The sequence below is a fragment of the Acanthisitta chloris genome, unplaced genomic scaffold (genome assembly GCF_000695815.1).
Source record: "Acanthisitta chloris isolate BGI_N310 unplaced genomic scaffold, ASM69581v1 scaffold16173, whole genome shotgun sequence".
In the NCBI taxonomy this organism is placed as follows: Eukaryota; Metazoa; Chordata; class Aves; order Passeriformes; family Acanthisittidae; genus Acanthisitta; species Acanthisitta chloris.
In genome coordinates, this window is record NW_008666709.1 from 62545 (window position 1) to 89076 (window position 26532).

The following is a 26532-nucleotide window of genomic DNA, read 5'->3' on the forward strand; positions in this document are numbered from 1 at the left end:
TCAAATTGTTGCATAAATGAAATCAAATTGTCCTCTAACTAAGCACAGAAGACTTAATGCGGTGCTGAGGGAAATATGGGACCAAGCCAGCAAAAAGGGTGTAGTGAAAGTGATGAAAAGAGCACAAGCTTCTAAAATGTTTTTAAGAATTGTTCAGCAATCATTTGTAAGTGGACATTTAAAAATATTAAAATGAAATCTCCTACAAATACAAATAATTAATTTTTTACTATGTGCATCACTAAAATCAAATGCTGAGTAGTGTACTTTAGACAAATACTGCATGTTCTTTGCTTTCCATTAAAATAATAATGCATTCCTACTGAAGAACAAATTAATCTACAAAAATTGATATGCTCTGCTAAACAACTTGGGCCTAACTTCTGTTTCATAACTTACACTAAAGATTCCTCTGTGATTTTTTTTTTTCAGCTTCGAGTTTTCAAACTGGCAAAATCTTGGCCAACTCTAAATATGCTGATTAAGATTATTGGCAACTCAGTGGGGGCTCTGGGGAATCTGACCCTGGTGCTGGCCATCATTGTGTTCATTTTCGCTGTGGTTGGGATGCAGCTGTTTGGGAAAAGCTACAAGGAATGTGTCTGCAAGATCTCTAGTGACTGTGAACTTCCACGCTGGCACATGCATGACTTTTTCCATTCTTTCCTGATTGTATTCCGAGTGCTTTGTGGAGAATGGATAGAAACGATGTGGGACTGCATGGAGGTTGCAGGCCAAACCATGTGCCTTATTGTTTTCATGCTGGTCATGGTGATTGGAAACCTAGTGGTACGTGATGAACATTTTTGAATATTAACTTTGATGCAAATGTACAGGACTTACAGCTAGGCAATGAAAATGTCATACTTCCGTTTAGAATTAAAAAATGAATATGAATATGCTAAATTTGGGGTAAAAACATAGGATGATTCCCTTCTCTTTTTCACTCATCTCTATACACTGTAGTACTCTTACTATGGGTACAGGAATTTAGAAGTATGCCAAAATGTCAAATCAAACATCCTATCATGGGAGTGCTGCAGCTAATTTAGAGATGCTGTTTAAATCCAAATGTCTTCCTCACTGCTCCTGAAATAATACAGTTTATCCTGCACCAGCTCCTGGAAAGCTGCTTCTTCAGAAATTACACGTATTTCCAGCACTTGTACTTCTGACTTAGTAAAAACAATGTATAATATAGCTGGTCTTAATTTGAATATCTTGAATTTAAGTGCTGAACTTTTTGGCCTGTTTAGGTATACAAAACAAAAGTGAAATACAGAGTGATTTGCCATCCAGCCTAAAAATGTGTTTGAAAGCTTCTAACTTCATAGGAAAAATTAAATTCAAGCTGAGAAGTTAAAATGAAAATTTCCAATTGATAAATATCAAATCGGTGAGAACTTCTTAGAAATCAGCATTATAAATGTAATGTGCCATTTACACTTTTAATTTCTTTTACTGTTGAACTTTCCAATTCTTTCCAATATGCAAAACCCTCTGTATTGCATTACCTGTCAAAATTATCTTCCTTTAGTGTTATATTTTAACATGATTTAGATTTTTATAAAACAGAATTCAGAATGTTTGTATCCTAGATATTTACATGACCTTCAATATTGACATTCTATCACGAGAAGTGTGCAGAGTCCCAGGAAGTTATTTATGAACAGGAACCTGCCCTACTAAGTATCTTAGAGTCATAGAATCATTTAAATTGGCAAAGGCCTTTGAGATCATCAAGTACAACTGCTAATCTAGCACTGCCAAGTCTAACACTTCTTACATGTATATATTTACTATACAGTTGTATTCTCTCATTCTTTAGGTATTGAACCTATTTCTGGCCTTGCTGCTGAGCTCATTTAGTTCAGACAACCTTGCTGCTACAGATGATGATAATGAAATGAACAATCTCCAGATTGCTGTGGGAAGGATTCAGAAGGGAATAGATTATGTTAAAAAGAAGATACGGGAGTTCATCCGAAAAGCCTTTGTTAGAAAGCAGAAATCTTTAGAGGAAATCAAAGCGCTTGAAGAGCTGAACAACAAGAAAGACAGCTGCATTTCCAATCACACTGCCATTGAAATAAGCAAAGATCTGAATTATCTCAAAGATGGGAATGGAACCACCAGTGGTGTAGGCACAGGCAGCAGTGTGGAAAAATATGCAATTGATGAAAACGATTATATGTCATTCATAAACAACCCAGGCCTCACTGTGACAGTGCCCATTGCTGTTGGAGAATCAGATTTTGAAAATTTAAACACAGAAGAATTTAGCAGCGAATCTGATATGGAAGAAAGCAAACAGGTAGGCGAATTCATATCTTAACAATTAAATTGTAGTCATGCATTTGCATGTTTTAATTACATAATTAGAATTGTTTAAAAACTGTAATATCCTGTGTAAATATATTTTATGTTTTAGAATTTGATGTAATTATAATTGAAGAAAACAATTATCCTATATGATGCTGTACTAGGGGGTCCTTAGAGATTACATTTTTAGTATTTTGTTTATTAAGATTTGGAAGATGTTTGATTTTAAATATGATTATTTCTTTCATAGTTTTATGAGGTTTTAGGTCTAGCATACATTTCATAAAGCATTTTCTGTACTACCTACAATGCAGTAAGAATTTGTGGAATAAGGGTAGATGACTAAGGAACAGTCAAGAGTGTACAGCTTTGCATACCCAAGCAAATATAGATGGAGAAAAAGGTTTTTTTTCAATATTTAGAGTAGTTCCAAAAATTGAACCTGAGACATCATAAATCATTAATGTAATTCTGGATTATCTAAGAAGTTTTGTGAGTAATATTTGTACAGATTTTGGGTTCAGAGACTATGGCTGGCTGAATTAAAGGAATCCAGGTACTAGTGAATGTTGTGGTGGGTGAAGCAGTATCTCAGGTTATCCTGGAGAGGATAATCTCATAATACAAATGTATGTGGAAACAGCTTAATGCAAAGCCTTATGCTATTATTGTTGTGCAGAAGTGACTGAAGTTGGTCCAAAACCTGAATGCCATGTGTCTCAAAATCTAAGTGGCTCAAATACCAGAAGTAATCATGAACATGTGCTAAAGATATTTGAGGAAGATTTTGTATGTTGAAGTAGCGATCAATGACAATCTAATAAATGTATTTTCAGAATATAATTATATTCAGTGCCATTAGAAATGTAGGAACAGTGAGGTTTATGGGATCAGAACCATGGATAAATTTGTTTTCAATTAAAATAGAAGCTGTGATGTTGTGTGATAACTCATTAGTACAAAGGGTTTGTTTGCCATAAAGAAAGCTCTTCTATAAAGAAGCACTGCATTCATGACTTCATCATATCTGTACAGTTGCCATATTTACAAATAATGATGGATTCTTCAGCAATTCCAAACTATACCATATGACAGTAATGGATAGCCATGGTCCAGTTAGTCATAGTATGTGATTTTTTGCTAAAGAACATAAAGGAACATAAAGACTGTGCTTATTTGCAGCTGCAGAGAATGTTGCTCTGTGTAACAATTGTAAGGTGAAAAGCAAGATATTCTATTATCCAACTGAGTTGCTTAGATATGAGACAAACAGTTTTAGTTCAGATGTATAAGATGCTATAGCAGTAGTGCTTATCCATGGCAATTTAAGAATAGAAGAGATACTGGAAGCATAAAGTGATGTAATTTATGAGATCAACTAGTATAAGACAAAGAGCTTTCAGAGTGACTGGGTCTGAGAGTTAAGTATTTTTCAGACAAGCTGATCTCATAAAAGTTGATTGTCATTTCCAAGGAACTTTTAGCAAAGTCTTCTAAGTCTTTTCATATATTCTGATGTTTTTTTTAAAAATCACATTTTACTATATATTTTCTGCTTTCCTTGTGATTAGTTGAGTTAAATACAATGATAGGTGCCTTCCTAGCAACTCCATTTTATGAAGTTACAAATTTCCTGAATATGTTACTTTTGAAAAGGTTTGTAATATGCGCTAGCAAGTTGTGAGGCTTGCAAGCTGTGCAGATGCTAAAAATGTGGTTACATGACATGTGAGCCTTTCAGCAGAGGGAAGCTAGGGAAGCTCCCATCCACACCTGGCTAGTGATCCCCCAGGAGTCTTTACCACTTTCTGTCCCTCAGTGCTCATGAGTCTGTGCAATGAGGCAGGGCACTGGTTGTCCCATAAATATTATTTATTTCTTCTTTAAGGCAGATTGAATGGCTCAGTTTTCAGTGTACTGCTGCATATGCTGTCAGAACAACTGAGGACAAAATAAAATACAATGCAAAGGCAGAAACTTCTCTGCTTTTCAAGTGAATATGTGATGTATGTACACCCTAAGAAAATGGATTAAAACCCCATTTTGTGCTTGGAAGTTCTTAATACCAGTTTCAAGGTGACATTCACAAGTCAATTGCTCTGTTCATTCCTATCTTTGCTTTGTTCAGGCATCACAGTTTTGTCTACTAAGGCCACCCTGAAGTTTCTGGACAGTAATAAATCAAAAGGGATTTTGTAATTTTTTTTTTAATGGACTTCAAATGTATCCATATGTCTTTGGGAAGAGAAATCGAATCCAAAAGTCTGTATAAGCAATTTGAAAATGAAAGTTTCAGGTGACCACGGGAAATTTTTAGTGGGGTTAGGATAAGTTTAGGACTTCTGTGCAGCCTCAGTATTTCCATAGAATGTAATAATCATTACCATTGTGAAGCTGGAGTAATAGTACTTCCCTCAAGTTCTGCTCACACACAGCTGTTCAGTGTTTTAACTGTTTGATGTGCATTCACACAGTGCAAGTGTACATATTGTGCACAATAGCTAATAAGATAGTGCCCTGAAAATTGTAAATTCTATATTAAATGCACTTTCTGCTCTCGATTCCATTCCTTCTGGATGATTTCTAGGGAAAGGATAAAGTGGGGTTTTTTTATTGTGTGTATAGAAATCCACCAACTTTGGTAATATATGAACAGATGTTCTGGAGCATGACAGGAATTTGTGAAGATTCCCAATCTTCTCCTACCAACTCAACATTGCCATTGAATCTTTTTTCTGCCTTCTGATTGTGTTTCAAGGAAGATAAAGAGTACATTGGTGCAGTGTCTAAGTTACCTTTCTAGAACAGTACACCATCATTTGCTTTGTTTTGCCTCTCAAGGGGTACCACTGAGACAACATCCCTGCTAGAAGGCCTGGTCTGCAAAAGGAGGGGTAAGAGATGGGGCAGAAGTTTCCCTGCTTAGCTGTGGCAGTACTTAACACTTCAAATACCCTGATGAGGTATCCCCTATAATATTTTATTTAGCAACACTGTGGGAAGTGAGATCTGCACAGGAACTGTAAAATTTACCTTTTTTTTCTGGTATCTAACTGACTGTCACTGATGTTAAAAGCAGAATGATTATTTGAAGTCTGTTGTGCTAGAAGTATGACAGGGGCTGTGTGCCCCTGAGGAATATGCCAGGAGCAGGTAATTACTATAGAAATTGTAACTGTGGGTGAGGAACATATTGTAATTTTTCCTATTTTTATTATCAGTGTACTATAGTGCAAAATAACTCTAGCTGCCAAGCTTCTTTTGGAAGGCTGGTTCCTTTTTTATTTTTTTTAAACCGCCCTCCCCATCTTCATGAAAATACTATCTAATTAGTTTGCCAGCTAATAACTTCCCAAATCTGCCAGAACCCATTCTGGAAACTGGTTGCAAGTTCCTGACCTAAACAAGATTTTTCTAATCTTATCACTAGAAATTTGAGGAAGTCTCTGGCTGAAACAGAATAACATTTATTAGATTATAAAGTTACCCACTGCTATAGAGTAATAGTTGGATGAAAGAAGATTTCATTGATACTTTGAAGGAGGATTTTTTTTATCAATCAGAAAATAGAAGTGCAATACCCAATGAAATAATCATCAGAAAAAAGCCCACATTTCTGCTCTGAAAATAAGATAGTTAAGACAATTAACTTTGAAGATAATAAGAAAATTAGCAGTAACTAAAGGGGATAATTTAGTGGTTTTAACATTAACATTGTGGATGCTGTTTTTATTATAAAATATGCTGCTAATCAGTGAAATGAATAGAATGTTAATCTCGTCAAACATAAGGCTCCTACTATTGTTTTTCTGTACCACTTAACAACTGTTCTTTATATCTGATTCACAACTTTATAAATAAAGCTTGGGATTTCAACATGGAATAGTAATTTCAAGTATATTCATCAGTTATAGAAAGCTTATTTTACAGTTCAAGAAATACGTATACCTACAGGCCTCTATCATATAGAATTCCAAAAGCCTTTCTATCTATGGTACACATACAGTAAGTACAAATTCAGATTGGAGAAGTAAGGCTGCTCAATTGACTCCTGAAATCACAGCAGATGATTTTAACAAAATTAACAGTATCCTTCATCATCTAATCTACTGAATTTTCAAAACAAGGAATATGTTCAGCCTTCTGATTGGCTTCACTAGTGCCTTTGTGCCTAGATGAAGTTACAAAGACAAAACCACAGTTACTGCATTCCCAGAAGTTAAGCATTGTCATTGGGCTTCAATAAATTTCGTAGCCAGAATAGATCCTCTAGAATTTGTTCAATTTGTTAGATGACTTTTTACCAAGTTTAAAATGTCCCACAAGATAAATTATCTTTCCTGAAACTGACCAATTCTGGGACAGTATCTTTAGAAGTCACAAGTACTTTTAGTCACGGACTAGCTGTGGCTAATGATTTAAAGAGTATCTCTGGATACATTGATGTTCCACTACCCAGACACTGATCCAATCCTCTTTTGAAACAATTAGATAAAGATTATAGAGTCAGAAGTGTATAGCATACTAAATCTAAATTAGATACTTACACAATATGACAATTCATCACATTTGATTTGAACAGAAATTAAAGATACTTATTTTCATTGGGATTTAGAAGTTCTACCATTATTAGAGGATGAAGGAGGAATGGGAAGACATACATCTTCAAAGTATTTTGCTTACTGTATGTACATTTTTTCAAATAAAAGAGATAATCGCATAGTCAATTAAATGAAGACTAGAACATGAAACAAACAAAAAAACCCTTAAAATGTTCGTTAATATGCATTAAGAACTATATAAATACAGGAGTATTTTCCAAATCTGCTAACCATGTCTTTGTTAATTTAATTAATTCTATTTTTATTTATGAATCAGTTTCTGAGTGCAGATTACTAGTCCTAGCTTCTGCATTTCTAATTTCTCTAAAATAAACTAAGAAATTCTGTAGCAAAGTTTGCTGAACATTTCAGGTGGTATGTATTTCCCTTCTTCCAATTAATAATAAAATATTTAATAATTATGTTTTAATTGTGTTAAAGCCATGTTTGAATTAGAGATTCCAAAAAGAGGAAAACTAGTGATCCTGTGTCTTGAACTTCACTACCTACCATTCTTACTTCTCACAGGGGTAAAACCAAGCTGGAGCAATCAAGAATGCAGCTCTGGTGCTTTTTAACCAGGTAGAGCAACGTGTCACCACTTTCACACAGGTTAACTAAGCAAGTTATACATATATATGTATATATATATATAATCACTTTTCAATGGATTTTGACTGGCCTGCATGCTCTTCAGCTATGTACCTTCCCTATCCATTGCAAGACAGTAGAAATGTGCACAGCTGCTCTCTGCTGAGTCATGGGACTCACATCACAGCATGGTCAGGTGGGATTGGCAACCCCAACATACATTTTTTTAGCTCTGCTAATGACTTTTCTGAATATTTAAATACAGTTTTTAGCAATAACTGCATGCTCTTCAAGTTTTGAAGTATGGATCATAAAAGTACTGGAATGTTATACGCTAAACAGGCCAAAGAAAAAGGGAGCATGCATAGTTTTTAAAAAATAAAAACAACCCTTTTTGATTCAGCCCTTATAAATGTAAATATTTAATGAAATGTGTGAAATGTGTTAAGTAATTTATGAAATTATTGCTGCCACAACTTCAGCTCCTTAATGAATAACATTTGAATTATTTGACTAGCTACTTTTAAATCTACAATGCACTGTAATGCAAATCTTCACAATGCTATAAACTACATTCTGTATGGATTTGGACAGTGCATATCTTGAGTTTTAGAGACTGTAAGCAGATCAAACAGTTTCATAATTGCTAAAATTAGAAAATAACTCTCCTTTAAAAACTCTCAAAGCAAATAATTTTAGAACTACTCTTTTCTTAAATGTTAAATTGCTTCATAAATAGTGGTATTTTTGGAATGTGGTTCACAATAGTGTTCTGTAAATGAGTTGAGGGACTTGTTTGTCTTAACTAGAGAGACTATGGAGTAATCAGCATCATTTTTATAAAACTCCATATGTGTTTACCATAGTGGTTTCCTTCATTATAGGCAAACATGACCTCCACTGATGCATAATTGGCAGAGCCTTCAGGAATGGGGAAAACAAATATTGTATAGGAGTCAAAGTTACATGAAACTCAGGAGATCAAATTATCCTAGTAAAACTAGTCATCAAAATTTGGGAGGAATGAGATTTCAGTCCTGTAGCAGGATTGAAAGCTGTTTCCTTCAGGAAGTCTCACTGGCTTCAAAAGAATCCTGAAATGGTTCATTTTGTACCATTGATTATAGTGTAGTATGACCTACCTATATTAGTCTAAATTGCCCAGAGATGCCAAAAGAAAATAATATTGCTGTGTATTCTGAAGCTTCTCAGATTTTACTGACTAAATTTTAAACCAAGATATGCTTCAAACATCAAATAAAACTCTAAGGGAAATTATTTTTAAAGCTATTTTATTCATATTATATAAAAGTCAAGTATCATAATATCTGAGACTTAAAGTCAGTTTAGAATCACTTTGAAATTATTGATCACCATGATTTTATATTTTTTCACTCAATTACAGTGCAGTTTTCAAGATTCAAAGGATGAAACCACATGGGTGAATTACTAAAGGCAATTTGTAATGGCTGAATCCCTTTATTTTATTGCCACTTGAATCATGAAGCCGTTTGTAAAGCTCAAAATTTTAGTAGCCTGCTCTTGCTCTTATTGAAATTTAGAATAAAATCAAATGAGAGCAAGACTGGGTCTGAAGTGAATGCATTTTCTTGTAAATGGGCACATTAACATGCTGTTGGTCAAAGCTTGTTTTAATGATCGAAGCTGTTGAGAAGAGATGCACTGCTCTGGAAGGACAGTATGGAGGCTGATTATACATACATTAATCAAGTATTTGGGTTAGTGATGAAGCATTTTTTTCTGTTATATCCTACACAATAACATTTATAATACTATTTTCAGAAAAATGTAATCCCATTGAGGTAGTCTGTTTATTTTATTTTTGTGTGTGATTTCCACGGTATTGCTCAGGCTTCTGCTCTAGTCAAGCATGTTGTTTTGCTGATTCAGGCCTTGAGAATGCTGCATCATAAGCAATTGCTTTCAAATGTTTCCTTATAAAGGAAAATGTGACATCATTAAAGATGCAAATAAGTATTTACAGGGCATGGTGTGTTCTAGAGGCTGATAATAACATCTGTGAGCTTAAAAGAAGATTGTGCTAATCCATCTTGTATCTTGAGCTTCTTATTAGTTTTATTGCTGGAAAATATTATCATTAACCTCACCTTATTTAAAATGTATTGATTCTTTCCTAATTTAGGGTCTTGAAGCAAAGAAGAGGAGTTTTATTAACTGAGGTTTTTTTCCTTAATAATGCAATTGTTTGAGATTGTTTAATGAAGAGATTGCTTTTTGTGAAAATTAATGAAGAGAATTATAGTAGGTTTTGTTTGTACTGGTTATAAATTGCACTTCTGTCACATGGTTTTTAGCAACTATGCTGACAGGACTATCTGCAGCAGAGTTTACATGGGAAGGTGAAGTTAAAAATTTGGCTGCCTTTTGATTTGCACTCACAGATTTATAATTGATGCTTACTATGAACCTTTACCTTGCTACTGTTAAGTTAGGAATTGATTTAATGATGATGGATCAGGGCATGAATTAGTTTTAATTTTCGTAACTTGAATGTGACAAATAATTATTTTCACAATTTTGGGTTTTATTTAATGAAGAAACTGCCTATAATTTCAATGACAGGTTTCAGACTTCTTATTTTTTCGTATTGCAATGATATATAAAACCAGAGTTAATTGACAAGTATTATTTCCTTTGTTAAAGAGCCTTATGTGTAGATTATAAGATGGTGTCTCGTAATGCTTAATATAGTGTACATTACTGGGCATTTTGGTTTGTCAATATAATATAGAAAGTGAAATTTAAAATAGTCCCACAATATGAGCTACACAATATTTTATTTCAGACTTATAGATTTACATGAACAGTAATAAAATTATTTCATTTAGAGCCAATATGGCTGTAACTCTTTTTACTATCTAAATTTTGGATATCATACAGGACGTGCTGTATGAAAAAATGAAACATGATATTTTAACATGCTTACTAAGCAAGACCTAAACATTAGAAACATCAAGTTCTCACTATATTTATCCAGATCTTTTCACATTTGTCAGCATGATTTTCCATGTATGACAGATCAGGACATTTAAAAAGGGAAAAAATGGTTTTTAAACTCATACCTGTATACTTGTCAGAAATATTTTCTATTATGAGACAAGTCCTTTATTTTTGGTCACAACAGCCATGTAACCTGAAGTCTGTGTGACCCCATATTGTCTACATTTGCATGTGTGCGCAAAACGCAACTTCTTGAAAATTAACCCTGAAGTTTTCCATCACACATGATTCTTATTTTAAACTTTATTCCTCTCATGTAAGAGTTGAATATGAGGAAAGAATTGCTTACCAAACTATATTAAAATATATGTGCCATTTACTTCATTTCTTGCAGAAAAAACCCTTAGCTCCCAATACTTTTTCCTGAAGAGAATGGGTTGTAACTGAAGAGTTAAATAACAAGTTTTAATTTGCAGCAGTAGCTCTGAAGAAGAAGAGAATACATGCAAACGCCTCTTTCAAAAAACAAGTTATTGCTTATTATTTGTTGCAAAATCATTCAAATCCTCTGAAGAGTAGGAGGGGGTTTATATTTTAAAAATGTCTCTCTCTTGAAAACTGAATGGGAAAAGTAGTTGGTGTTAAGCATTCTCTTCTTTCAACAAAATTGTATAGAAAGGTCTTCATCCTTTTTATACATGACCTTCATCCAAAGGTCAAAGGACATGGACAGGTCTGCTTAGTTGAAACCGCAGTTCTAGTCAGTGATCAAATGCCCTTCTGTTACATCAGTACCTGTACAATTGAAAGTATTTTTGAGGTGCATTGTGCATGCCCCTCTAAATGTCTATGAATTACTGCTACATGGGATAAATCAGAAGAATTTCACTGCCATGGGCTTTTGTTCACGTTGCTTTCTGACTACAAGCCTTATTTCACAATAAACGAGAATGTATTTTGGATGAAGACAATTAAAGACACAACAGTATTGACAATTGAAAACAAGTTACAAATTCTATGTCTGATTCTTGCGTTAGTTGCATGCATCTTTAGCAGGTTCATGCTTTCAAAATATGCTTTCTTAAAAGGACAAAATTATGGGCAGTCTTGCATGACTGAAACAGTTTGACCTGATCTGAATTTTAATGTATTTGGTAAAACGTTTCTTGATTTGAGTTGGTTTATGTCACTCTCCAGCTCTTGCAGTTTTCATATCTGGAAGTGCTTTTACGTAGTAAGGACAATAGTATTTCACTGTACAAAAAAGTAGTAGAATGATAGAAAAATGAAGGATGGAAAGGACATCAGGAGGTCACAATAAGCACAGGAGACTGGAGTGCAAAGAAGATATTTCAGAACTGGTAATTTGTGTTTTCTGCAAAAACTAAATTGTGCAGAAATTTGCCGTTAAATGCCATTAAATTTACAACTTTTTAATCCAGATAAGGTGTATGTTTGTGAAAATACCATCTGTAGTGGACATGAAGATATATGTGGAGATTTCTGTTAGTTCATTTCACTGGAAAAACTGACACATTTTCAATGTAATCCAGTATAATAGTAAAGAATATGAAATAACTCAAGAGTGTGGTACTTGCAAGCTCTCCTGTTTTAATACTACTGAGAATACTTCAAATGTCAGATATGTGAATCAGGTTAGTAGCCAAATTATATTCATTTGTTCCCTATGAGAAGACCAACTGTGAAAGACAACTATGCAATATACATGTCATTACTGTGGTTTTACTTTTGGTGATGCATATTTGTAAGTTTACCACTCTTCAAAAGTCAGAGACTGGCATGATTTGATTCAGTGTCATTCTTTTACAGAATATATGTCTAATGAGAAAAATTGTTCTGTGGAACTTTACTTGCAGAAACTAAATGCATCGAGCTCATCAGAAGGCAGCACAGTTGATATTGCTCCTCCTGGAGAGGGCGAGCAAGCAGAAATTGAAAGTGAAGAATCTCTTGAACCAGAAGCCTGTTTTACAGAAGGTTGTAAAATAACTGTTGATTAAGAGATGTATTACTAAAATGACATCATTACTAGGCATATTTAAGTTCTTGAGGCTTTCAAATCTGGTGGACATTTATGACCTCAATAGTCAAAAGTGTTTCTGGCCTAGAATGCTGGAAATCAGATGGCAAAACAAGGTTTTCCTACACTTTGAGTAACTATCTGTCCAACCACTGCATACCTCTTGTAACTAAGAAACTTCATTAACTTTTCTGTTGTTAAAATGCTTTTCAGTTATTTGAGAAGGCCCTTGAAATTTGGAACAAATAAATTTTTGTGAGACTCCAGCAACAAATGGTGCAGTTACAGGCTAACAGTCAAAAATATCAATGCATTTTGGATTGAGTTTACCCATAATTATGTCTACTGTTGTCTGGTTTCTCTTCAGATTAGTTATCTAAATTCAGATCTTCAGCATCCCATGTGATGCGATATCCTATTTAGCATTCCAGTGATTAATTTCAAAACATTTTATATAATTAGCTAAAGCTTCTAACAATATTGATACCACATTAAATATTGACTTTGAAGTAACTGGCTTTTGGATCCTAATATCTCTTAATCTAATGCAGGTTGTGTGCAGAAATTTCCATGTTGTCAAGTAAGTATAGAGGATGGCAAAGGAAAAACTTGGTGGAATCTTAGAAAAACCTGCTACGGCATAGTTGAGCACAACTGGTTTGAGACTTTCATTGTATTCATGATTCTCCTCAGCAGTGGAGCACTCGTAAGTAGAAGAAAATTGCAGATGCTGAACTATTTAGATATCTCTTTAAAAGCAATGACAAAATTCAAATTTGTTTCAGAAAGACATGTTTTGCTTGGAGCTGTATAAAATTCTCTGGATTTCATAATTTCAGGATGGAATGAAACTTGACCCAAACTTTAAAAATTTTGAGAAATTTCACACACATTTTTGTAGTGATACTTTTGTCTCACCACTGTAAAACTGGAGCAAATTTCTTTAAGCCAGTGTAGCTACTCAAAGTTTGAACTGTCTGCCAGTTTTCAGCATGTTTATCAAGAGCTTAGAGTACAAAGGACCGTTGTTAACTGTGAATATATAGCTAAATGTATGGGTTTAAGTCCTCAATTCCTTCTAGGCTCACCCATGACTTGAATTGTGATTATGAAAGACCATAACAAAAAATAGAATAATTACTTCATTCTGTTCCTGATAAGGAAGAGTGCCACAGCAAATGAAACCTAACAACTACTTTCCAAAAAGATTTACATTAGCCAACTTTCCAGCTTTACTCAAGTTGAACATTTGCTACGATAGCAGTGTGCATAGTTGTAATTTCTAGCAAATACATTGCTTTTTAATTTGAATTTTAGTCATAAGACTGATTGATGGAGGACAGAAATGGAATCTAACTGCTTTCTATAATGCAATATACATACCTGGAAAAAGACGTATAAGAAAGGGGAATTTTTTTTGGCATGTATGTGAAAGTTTCTTAATACCACAGAAGATAAAAATTCACACTGTGAGATTATAACTTCATTCATTGGTAAAATCTGATATATATTATATATATATTCAGCCCCAGACAGGGCAGAATACGTAGTGTTTGTAGTATGGTTGAAGATGAAAAATGTATACAATAAGGGCATGAAGAAGGGCAAGGTGAAAGCTTAGCTCTGTTATTTATTCCTTAATTTTATCATGCATATTCTGTGAAATGTTAGTAATACCTGAGTATTTTCTTACAGGCTTTTGAAGATATATATATTGAACAACGCAAAACTATCAAGACCATGCTGGAATATGCTGACAAAGTTTTTACATATATTTTCATTTTGGAAATGCTTTTAAAATGGGTAGCATATGGTTTTCAAATATATTTTACTAATGCCTGGTGCTGGCTGGACTTCCTGATTGTTGATGTAAGTACCAAGTCATTAATATTATCAAATTCACTGTAGTAAAGTTTTTTTATGTTGTAAAATTCATTGCTGCTAAGTAATCATATAACATGCAAATATAATTCACATTGTATAGTTATACTGCATTAGTAATAGCCTGGAGTGATCTGGATGTGTTATTTAAAGTACATTCATATGCCAAAAGGAAAAGGATGGCTGGCCATCAGTTTGTGCATTCTTCACGGTTAATAATTTCATACCCAGAATGTAACAAACTTGATGTCTTATGAGGAAAAACCCTAGCTTTTAAAACACGCTATCTTTAATAGACTCTGATCATACTACCTTATTCCTTAGCTAGTAAGAGAGTACATTGTTCAAGTTTCTTCTAAGAACATTGCAGATTTTCAAGTGAACCAATACATTTGGTCCAGATTTTATCTTCTTCGAACTTTCTCCCTCAAAATTATCCTGATACCCTTTCTAGTAAAACAGAAAGACAGTGGCTATTTGTTCTAAAAATTAATTAGTTTTAATGGTCTGACAATCTGCAATAGTTACATCAGCTATGACTTGGCTATGATAGAAGAGAATACAAGGTTTCTTGGCTGCCTTCCCAGCTGTGATACACTTCTGTGCAAAGGCCTGGCTTATGTTGTCAGAATGGATCAAAGTTGGGTTTGCTCTCAGAATATTTTGGTCTCTTGCCTTTGTGCGTTATCTGACCCAGTTCATTGGTTATACATGTCCTCAGTATGGAATTGAGACATGGCAATTGTGCATTTATAGCAATTTCTACCCATGCTACTATATTTCTTGAAAGGTTTCCATAAATCCTGGTCCCATCAATACTTATTCCTTATAAATATATAATAGAAATGTATCAGATTTGTAGCTCCCACAAAAAGAAACCCCAAACCCTAGCTAGATTGGGTCATAACTCAAGATGGAAGACCTTTTTTTTCTACCTGCCCAAATTAGTTTTGTCATACTGTTAACCTTTAGCTCTATCCTGAAAATCTACACTAGAATAGAGCAGTGTGAATGGTTTTCTTAAGAGGATGTTAATGAAGAAGAGATGCTCCGTTTCAGGACTATGTTAAAAATGGGTTTTTCTTTAGATAAACTACAAATCATGTTTTAATTATTCTTTTTCTAACTTAAACCTAAAGAGATTCTAAACCATACTCTGATTTCTTAGTTTAGCTTCAGATGCTGCTATCCAGTCAGGCTCTCACTTATAAAGTACATCGTGATAAATAAAACAGCTTATATTGCTCACTTTTTACCCATTATTTTAAATTTTATAATCAAAAGCATGACTAAACGAAATTGGAACCTTCTACTTTCGAAGAATTAAATTTTACATTCCAGAAAGTAGTAAAGTATGTGTTACTAGGCTGAAGGCTAGTTCAGCAATTTCTTTAGCACCACCAGAGAGCACTTGAAAGAAACATGTGAGCTCATGTTATCTTCATATAGAAAAGCAGAGTATCTCCACTGCATTAACAGACAGTTTAAAGAGGTGTGATTCAGTGGCATTTTGCCAGTGAGGACACCAGTGTCTCTTTCTTCATTAGAAGTGACTAAAGTTAATCAAATTGTTTAATTCCATTCTCTAAAATTATTCAAGAGTAAACACTGACGGTCATTTAGGGCTTTGACATTTAATACCTTACATACCTCAGTCTCTTACTGTGAGAAGTAGCTATAGTTGCACTCACTGACACTAAGAAGTGGTAATTTTCAGCTCTGTCAGATGACTCTTTGTACATCTGCCTATGGTGTAAGAGCGTGAGCACCATGGTAAGAAAAGCTGCTGATAGGTTGAAATGGAAAGCACAGGCAAGACTGAAGAATGCCTGACAATCAGAACATAAGAATTGCCAATACTCACAGGAGCTACCACTCTCTAGCTTGGGAGGGTCTTATTTGCAAAAGATAGGTAAGGCACAGTGCTGGTTTGGGAAGAAAAGCATAAAATGAAGGAGGCTTTAATGTGAGCTCAATTTAAAAAGAGATGTCTTGCTCTCCCAGTGAGAGAGATGTTTTTTTAAAAAAACTTGTGTCATAGTTTACTTTTAATTTTCACAATGCACTGTCTTTACACTAAAGTTTATTGCCATGTCTGGATATCTTGTTAATGTGAGTGAATCAATGGATATTCATTTAAAAATACAGCAAATTCTATGTCTTGCTACCTGTGGAATATATTAAGGATAGTAAGGATAAAAAAGAACTCACTGTAGAATCACAGGACAAATAAATTGTATTAATGACAATTATTAATAACAATTAATGACAATAGCTAACATAATGGCAGAAACAATAATGTTATCTCTTGCAAGTGAACAGACTTCAGTTACAGACTACAGAAAATCAGTAAGATTTTCTTCTTAATATACTTAGAAATCACAGCAAGTTTCTTTACAAAAATATCTATTACAGCAATAAAATAATCCTTTCCTCTGATAAAAAGAATTACATCCTGACATGTAATCCAGTTGAAATGTACAGTGATATGAATTCACTAAAATACTATTTTCTGTTAGATTATGTACATAGCAACATAGTAATGAATAATTGATTTGTATTTGCTCTCAGATTGTCCTTTTGAGACATCACCTTGTAACTGTCATGTTTGTTCTTTAGGGATATAAGTAACATAGGAAACCACCTTTTCATATAATGGGCAAGATCTTACCACCATTATCAGCGAATGCCTATTTCTGTACAGCCAATTATTTGAAGAGCTCTTATACTGAGACACAGAAATGATCATTTGAGAGATTTTCTCAAGGACTGAAATATATCTATGTTCATTTATGTGTCTTCTATGCTTTGCATGGTAGAACTGAGTAAGGTATATTTCCCCACTCCTGTCTCCAAAACTGTTCAAAGCAAGTAAATTAATTTCTTTCACATTAACACTGTTTAAAGCTTAGTTCCATTTCAGAAGCAAATTAATTGTTCCTTTCTTGGGTGGATTATCTTATAATAAAATCCCAATAACATGCATCAGGAGCTCACTACTGTTGTAGATAATACAGCTCTCACTCTTATAAGGCTAGCACCTGTTAATATCTATCCCATAATATTTTTCTATACTTAGAAGATTAAAAAAAAGGAGACTTGTCAGGCAAGTGAGAAAGTACCACCTCTTTCAATATATGTTTCAGAGATAGCCTGGTTATTGTTGCTATGAACTGAGTCTTTGAATCGGAAGTAAAATTTATAACAAATAAATATATTTAACCACTATTATTAGTATATTATTTGTGATTATAGATATTGATAATATTGTCAGTAGTTAATAAGATATCCTAATGTATTCAGCATTTAAAATTATTTGGAGTGTCAAACAGTAATGAAGTTGTGGAAAGTATGGCAATTTTTTCTTTAAATAGTCTTGAAAGCTTTATCCTTGTCCAACAGTGTGTTACACCAAGAATGTGCTTCCATATGACTATTAAACCCTATCCAACTATAATAGACATTTAATAGCTATGTTCCTTTTTCAGCCATGCCTTTATGAGACCTCTTGCCTTTCTAGTGGGTGTGAAAATTGTGGCATTCTTCAATTTGTCACTGTTGATTTATTAATTGAATCTGTATTATTTTTAAATAAAAGTGTAGAATAATTTGTACAATAATTCTTTTTCTGTATTTTATAGGTCTCATTGGTTAGTTTAGTAGCCAATGCTTTGGGCTATTCTGAACTCGGTGCCATTAAATCGCTACGGACATTAAGAGCTTTAAGACCTTTAAGAGCCTTGTCACGATTTGAAGGAATGAGGGTGAGATAAAATAAATGAGTCTAAACAATTGTATGCATACAAAAATTAATGCATTAATGGTGACACTTATGTCTTCTACAAAGAAGTCCAGAAAGCAAAAACACGTGGAAAAAAGCCTTCCGACATGTCCTTACAAACAAGATGTGTACAGCTTACATTTGAGGATTAGACCTTAAGCTCATGAAATTTGCCTGCTCACTGCTGCATACTTGTGTTATCCCAGCCCCCTGACTGTTAACATTTACATTGATTTTTGGACCTAGAAATGTATAAGGACATGCTAAATTTTAGAAGTGAGGATTGGCGGTTTTTCTGCAGTTTAGCTTCAAACATTATTTTATAAATTTCCGTAGCTAACTTCTATTCTCTGTTAGATTGTCAGTGGTTCAGGGTGGAACAGGATTAGCCAGAAAACGAAACGAAACAAGATGAAGAAGCTGACAGCAGTGACACATCAGAAACTAAAGCCTCACTGTGGCTCCCTGTCTACCTGCCTGGGGAAAAAAAAAATCCCACAGTACATGCTGTAGTATTAGAGAAAGGTTTTCTGAACAGACAGCTAAAATAAGGATTGGGTTGGAAGTATAGAAGGGGAGAGATATCCCTTTACTTCATATGAATGCCTCTGCTGTAATTTTACATCTCCTTCTAGACAGTTAAAACCTTCCTGTTGAGGAAAATATTATTTTCATTTCTGGAAAAAAAAAAAAAAAGAAAAAAGCCACCTTAAAAAAAAAACCCTGTTATAAGTTGTCTGCTGAAAATGCAGACTATGCTATTTCCTGGAAAAAAATTGATGCATAAAATATTAACAAGGAAAAGTTATTAAGATTTCTCCTTTTAATCTTTCACCTCAAAATACCCCAGTCCTGGAATACACATTTATAGTTTGGTCATAGGTCTTCAGTTTCCAAATGGTGTGGTTCCTGTCTGGGTCAAGGCTGCTGCTACTCTACAGGTGGCCATGCCAGACAGTGTAGGGCAGTGTGTCCTGTGGCACATTGCCATCTCCACTATATTTTACATCATTTGCATTCCAAACAACACATAAGCCCTATCTAATAGATAGGCAAACCCAATACTGATGGTTTCAGACAACTTAGTGAAATAAAAAAAAACCTTCTATTTTCAAAACCATACCAGTATCCAAAAATAGACTGCAGTCTCTGCTGATTTGATAGAAAAATTATTCTCTGAATATCTACAGCTTTTTTATTAGTTCAATCACAATAAGTAAAAGAAAATTTTTGTCGAGGGATTTCAGCTGTTTTTTTACTGCCACTTGCTCATACTTGCAGCCAATTACAAAGAAAAAAAAGGTTAAGGCCTACCCGAGTGACCCAGGCAATTTAAACCCAAGACATAGACCAGATACTGTTAATAGAAACTAAATAAGATATCCTTAATTATGTTATGTTGTGCATGGATGCTAAAATATACTGGTGTCAATAGATACATAAAGTTTCTCAGAATAAAACCATTAATTATGATAGTTTTACATGCAGACATTTTAATTCAGTCTTCCACATCATCATTCTTTGATCTTTTTCTAGTTTATTTTCTATTTATAGATTTTGATTTATATTGTTGGAATTTAACATTTATTTCTCTCTTTTTCTCTAGAGCACACAAATTCTAAGAATCCATCTTGCTACTAACAGGTTTTCTTTTGCCTTTTGATTTTTTTTTCAGACTTTTGCATTGTCTTGGTTTCCATGTTATTTTATTTCTTGCTTTTGGCAATCTCATTAGCATTTTATTAAACCTTAATTAATGTTTTCCCTATAAATTTTAGTGTAATATTTGAACTGTCTATCCCATAGTAATACTGTTTTAACATTTTTGAAGTATTAAAAAGTACTTTTTTCTTCATAAACTAAGTGGCTATTTTGTCTAATTTGTACACTAGGTGGTTGTAAATGCCCTTGTAGGAGCAATCCCATCTATCATGAATGTATTGCTGGTATGTCTTATATTCTGGCTTATCTTCAGCATCATGGGAGTAAATCTGTTTGCTGGGAAATTCTATCACTGTGTCAACACCACAACTGGTGTGATGTTTGATGTCAGTGATGTCAACAACTATACTCAGTGTGAGGAGCTCATAAAAAGCAATCAAAGTGCCCGATGGAAAAATGTGAAAGTAAACTTCGATAATGTAGGAGCTGGATATCTTGCTCTGCTTCAAGTAGTAAGTAAATTTATGTATTTTCTTTTTCCCTTTTTTAAAGAAATCTAGCAAAAATGGGCAGGTTATGACTGTTAAGTGGTGGAATAATTTCTTCATAGCAATGATGTACAGCTTACACAATTCTATTGTTTCTTGTCATTTTTGTATTAATGGTAACAATTTTCCATTCCAAGGCTAGGGAATACAGTCTTACATTGATGATAATAATGTTACAACAGTAAGTGAAAAACATACAGGAGTCTTCTTAGTGGTGCACAATATAAACCTGAGGAACACATTTCACGAGTCTTGCCATGGTGGATGAGGCTCAGAGGTCCCTCTAATTATTTAAAAGGTTTCTCTCCTTCTTTATGAGCTCTGTTGCCTTGTAAGCCAGGAGGGCAGACATCCTATCTGCCCATGCCTCCTACACAATCTGTTCCTAGTTTTCATTACACAGATGGTAAAACCAAAATTATATCAGTGTATGTCTCCAGTTCAGGCATTTGTTTAGTAGTGGCTTGGTTTTTCAGACCTGGAAATGGGTTCAGGGAAAGGAATCACAAACAATGCAAGATCTGAGACTGAGGAATGCAATGTTTCTTGTAGCATGGAGCCAGTTCTTTCTCTATTATCACAATACTTGTCTAAGAGATCTGAAATCCTCTGAGAGAAGTAGGAGCTGCCCATGGGAAGAATATGTGATAGTTTCTGATAGACTGATCCTAATTATTACGTCTGATTAATCATATAACACTTTCTCTGTATATTTGCAGATAAACAGCACTTGCTACTAAAATAAATATATTTCATTAAGAAGCACATGAAGCTAAAAGGCATTAAACTGTGGGTAAAATAGGAAAATATAAAATATTACTAGCACAAAAGTACTCATTATTTAAAAACTATCATATTCCTTAATGCTTATTAAAGAGTCAGTATAGTATAGTAAATAGGTATTATGCTACTTAGAGTATAATCCTTGTGAAGTATTAGATGTTATTGTATTGCATGGCATATTTATTCCATTAATTGCTGCTTCTTATTAAAAATCTGTAAATAGTATTTCCCCTTCAAGTGCTTTTCCTATGCACTGTGAACAGAACCACCTTTGTTCTAGGTACTAAGCATATTTTATTTATGTTACAGAAATAAAGGCCTTAGCTCTTTACAGGCTTCTTGGCTTAGAATGGAGCCTCTGATAGCTGGATTTGACCCAAAACACAAGAAAGAAAGCATGTAATTATGTTTAGATGATTGAACTCTGTAGAATCACTTGTCTGTAACTCGACATAAAGTTTCATTGTATGAAAAGATGTCAGAAATGCCATGAGATTGTTACTGCTTTGATATTCACAGCTATCTAAGAATTATATGCTTGTCCCTTTTGTCTCAGAGCAGGTCAGTGTCCCTAGTTGACCTTAATTCCCAAATTACCTACCTGGCTTAAAATGTTTCCCCTCTAAAGGCTGTGTGACTCTTATGTGCTGAGTAGTAGTACTGAATGATGACTCTAATTCTCTGACTTCAGATCTCATTGCTACTGTTGTACTGGAGATTGAAGTGACCCATTTTATTACCAATACTTGCTTCTGAGGGCATATAAGGAAAACTTCTAGTCTATTGAGGCTCTGTCTGAATTTTATCCATGTCACATATCCAGACAGTCTGCTTCACTACTGTGAACCTTTCATTCTTCTGTTTCCTTTGGTTGGTTGTTGTTATGATTTTTCATAATTTTCCTTTTCAAATATTCCCTCCAACCTTTATTTGTCCTGCAAAGATTAAGGGATGCTTGAGCATGTATCATGTCACCTCCTCATCTGATTGTCTACATTAATGTTCTCTCCCCGCTCTTCTCCTGTATTCTCCTGTATACTCTTACCAAATTCTGCTCCTCTTCTACTTTTGCTATGCAAAGTGCACCAATTGGTTGTCAATTGTCAACTGAGCCAGAAAGGTCTGTGAAGCCTAGCTCCAAGCATCCTTCTTAGTGAATTTGTATTGTACTGTAAGATTCAGGAGGACATGAACACTTCCAGAGTGCAAGTTTTCTGCTGAGAAAACTATCAGCTGTACCAGAGTACAAGAGCTACTTCTGGCAAGAAGAGATGCAAATATACTCCTCGAGATGGTTCCTTTCCTGAATCTCCTCAGGAGTGATGCTCTTTTTCTGTTCATTTCTCGGGCTTTGTAGCTCTTTTTTTCTTTTATTATGAATAAGCTTGGAAACCCTGAATAATGATTGTACTCTCACACTTCTTACTAGCATGTCACACCAATCCTTTGGTGTTCCTTAGGAAGTGAACATTCTGCATCCATGAAAATCACCTTCTTAGAGCAATGATGGCAAACACTTTTTACCCTTTACTCTACATAGTTGCATCTCTATAGGAACTCAGTCAAAGTTTTATAGATGTTAATCACAGCTGTTTCACAGTTCACGTTTTGGTCTTCTGTGAATCAAATCTCTGAAGAACCAATGTATATTTTTACTTTGAACAGTCTTTCTTTTAGCTATGAGGGATTAAAGCATTTCTAAAAAATACCAAATACTGTGTCAGTTTAGCCACAGAAAAAACATTCAGATGTATGTTGGTATCTGTCCAGAAGTTGTATTGCTGATTCCATCAATTCATGCTGTAAACTTGATGAAATGGCTGCAGCTATGAGTGATTCTAGTAGATTTTATGTAAACTTCTCCAGCATTAATGTCAATCTAAGTCTATCATTCTTCACCTGCAAAGTAAACCTCTGCAGCTCCAAACACACTGTGGCCTTGCTGAGACCTTCACAGCCTGGTTTTTAATATGTTTTGAACACCTAAAAATAAATTCTCAAAAAACCTAGTATTACTGTGAAAAATATTATGTCTGGGTGGTTAGGTGTGATTTATAAATTTAGAAATTATTTTATTAAAAGTCAAGTGTCAAATAAATAAATAACCTTGATATTTTCCACATTATAATTTTTTACAGGGAAGATAAACAGCTGTGTTTTATTTCTAGGCTACTTTCAAAGGATGGATGGATATTATGTATGCTGCTGTTGATTCACGAGATGTAAGACTTCTGATATAGAGTATAAAATTTAAACAGCTATTTAAACACCTAATGCTATTTAAACATCATAGAATTGAGAATTACAATCAGCACCAATACATATTTTTTTGCATGTACCAATCTTGTTTTATAACTTGTAAACGTGCATTGCATTGTTTGTTTAGGTTGAGCACTTATATTATCTAGCTATTTAAGTGCAATTAGATTTTAAGGTTGAAGTTAATCTGTTAAGTTTTCTGGGGATTAGAATTTTATCTCGACTATGAAACTAAAACTATGCTTAACTTATGCAAATAATCATGTTAGTGATATTGTCTCCCAGAGTAAAATATCCTGTCTCATTAACTTCAGCATTTCCACACTCCAGCTCATTGAGCTGCAGGTGTTGAAATGTGGAATCTAGAAGAATAGAGACAAGAAACTCTTCATAGTAATTTGCCTCAATTTAATGGGTTTCACAAAACATATATTCACTAGAAATTTATTGAAAGCATCTGTTATTAGCTGGATGTACAAATGCTCATGTAGGACCAAAAGAGTTCCAGGGAGATTTAGACGATAGTAAAATTAATTGATTCTGTTACATGAAAATATACTGAACACAACATAAAATATTTAGACTTCTGCTGTTATAATTTGAAGTACTAATGACTGCTCTCAGTCCCACTTAACTTCTTCCTTCTATATGAGGAACTGTTTATATATCTACATATGCAAACATATCTGTGTGCACATTTACTTTAAAATTCCATATGAGCAATCATTCTGTCAGCTTCCAGTTCTCCAGATATTGATTGGAATGGGAGTTGCTTTCGCATTTCCCATTTTTAAAGACATGTAGGATCTTTTTAATAAATTAGTGCTGTTTATAGCTTTTCTAGCTGAGATAGCATATACCTATTCATAAATTACATATTTTTTTTAATATCTACTATTATCATGGAGAATAAAATTTAAAATATTTTGTAGGTAGAAGACCAACCTAAATATGAGGACAACTTGTATATGTACCTCTATTTTGTCATCTTTATCATATTTGGATCATTCTTTACCTTGAACCTGTTCATTGGTGTCATTATAGACAACTTCAACCAACAAAAAAAGAAGATAAGTATTAAAAATGTTTCCACAGTGCTACAAATTATTTGTGATAATGAATCAATAACTTATTTATGGAAGGCTAATAAAAATCAGAAGTTATTTAAAGATGTTGTATAAAAATATCTCTTTAAAAATAATATTTCTGTGATTTAGGAAAGTATATGAATATTCACACTATAAATAACTGAAAAAAGTTTTTAATATACATCCAATATAAATGTAATATATTACAGAGAGACATACTGTAGTTAAATGTTCTATGTGTGGACATGATAGTAATTGTTTTTTATATTATTTCTTTACTTTGGAGGTCAGGATATATTTATGACAGAAGAACAGAAGAAATATTACAATGCAATGAAAAAACTGGGATCCAAAAAGCCACAGAAACCTATACCGAGGCCAGTGGTAAGAGTGATTTGTTTTTATAGCCTTAATATTAAATACTCATTTGGGAATATGATACCAGCCATAAGAGAAAGTTATCTGTCTGGAAAGAAAATATTTTTTCCATTTATTTTCTTGTAAAGGTAGAATTTGTCCCCTTTTGAATCCACCAGATAGATCACTCACATCTAATTTAAAAACATACACTCTGAAGTTTGAACTGTAGGATTCAATAAGGTTAATGTGATAAATTCCAGAATTCCCTGACAAAGTCCTAGAAACACAGTTGATCGGATCATTTATTTGTTCTTGTTACCAGGGAAAAACCTCATGTTTTGTTTTTTCTCCTTACAGAGAATTCGTAGGAAATGGGGCTAAACTGGTCTTTGCTGCTGAAGACAGAAAGGGCAATGGTCACCTCATGTGAAAGGGAAAGACAGATGCAGAAAATGTTACAGAATAAAAGAATGCCCTAGAGAGTAAAGCGTAAACTAGGATACATTTGTCTTTAAGATAAGACAGTACTCTTGTTATGTACTGAAATCCTACAGTGTTTGGAAAAAATAAAATACTTGTTGCACCTTATGCACCAAGTGGTTAAAAATAGCCTTTCTTAGGAGAGACATATGGCAATAAACATTGAGCTAAGTACTAAAGAAAAACTAGGATATTGCAAGCATGGTGTGTTTGAGACATGTAGCTTCAGCGGTACAACATTCTCACCAAGCCAATGGGTTTAAGGAAGAGAGACATCTCTGGGAGTTAGCATTCTAAATCCAGCTGAGAATAAAGATAAGAAAATTAGTTTCTATTTCACTGGTACTCTTGAAGGGTACTAAGTTATACCACCTTTTTTCACATCAATAGTATCAATTGTCATTGTTATTACTCTTATTAATGCATTGTTTCTCTTCCCATCTCTTCAGCCAACAGTGGGGAACATCTTGATTCACTCTAACAGGATGAGACACAAAACAGCATTGGTTGAGCAAATACTAACACCTGTGTTGTGAATGAGTCTTGCTCTGCACTCCTAAATCTTGAAGGGAGTTGCTTTCGCATTTGGCATTTTAAAAGACAAATATTTTCAGAGTATAAACTGTATTCCATCTTTGTTTTTGCAGAACAAATTCCAAGGCATGATATTTGATTTTGTAACCAAACAAGTATTTGACATCAGCATCATGATATTGATCTGCCTTAACATGGTCACAATGATGGTAGAAACAGATGACCAGAGTAAAGAAATGGAAACAATTTTATCCCGGATTAACCTGGTGTTCATTATCCTTTTCACTGGAGAATTTGTCCTGAAATTGATTTCACTTCGCCATTACTACTTCACTATAGGCTGGAATATTTTTGATTTTGTGGTTGTGATTCTCTCCATAGTAGGTAAGAGCAATTCCCTTTCAAGAAAGAACTAGTGGAAACATTTGTTTCAAGAATGTTAAGATACTGAACACGAAAGTTTCTGTTTCATGACTTACGTGTTGATTTAGATCTTCATACATTATAGTGTATAATATATGAAATGTTGCATATAAGATTTTTATCTCTCCCATTAGATTCACTGTTGTTTTCCACATCAAAAGACATAAAGGAACTGTTTGGCACATTCAATTAACAT

General features: G+C 33.9%; 1 protein-coding gene across 1 annotated transcript in view; it reads left to right on the forward strand.

The window, feature by feature from the left end:
- LOC103799898 (sodium channel protein type 2 subunit alpha-like) overlaps positions 1 to 26297 on the forward strand; it is a gene marked incomplete at its 3' end in the record, with an annotated part of 66724 nt that extends 40427 nt beyond the window's left edge. Inside the window, exons 16-26 of the mRNA XM_009072251.1 lie at positions 433 to 789; positions 1829 to 2314; positions 12374 to 12494; positions 13089 to 13243; positions 14233 to 14406; positions 18060 to 18182; positions 20092 to 20373; positions 23361 to 23414; positions 24384 to 24521; positions 24819 to 24923; positions 26027 to 26297. Coding sequence (XP_009070499.1) covers positions 433 to 789; positions 1829 to 2314; positions 12374 to 12494; positions 13089 to 13243; positions 14233 to 14406; positions 18060 to 18182; positions 20092 to 20373; positions 23361 to 23414; positions 24384 to 24521; positions 24819 to 24923; positions 26027 to 26297 — 2266 coding nt within the window. The remainder of the gene's footprint in view (positions 1 to 432; positions 790 to 1828; positions 2315 to 12373; positions 12495 to 13088; positions 13244 to 14232; positions 14407 to 18059; positions 18183 to 20091; positions 20374 to 23360; positions 23415 to 24383; positions 24522 to 24818; positions 24924 to 26026) is intronic.
- Between the last annotated feature and the right edge of the window lie 235 nt (positions 26298 to 26532).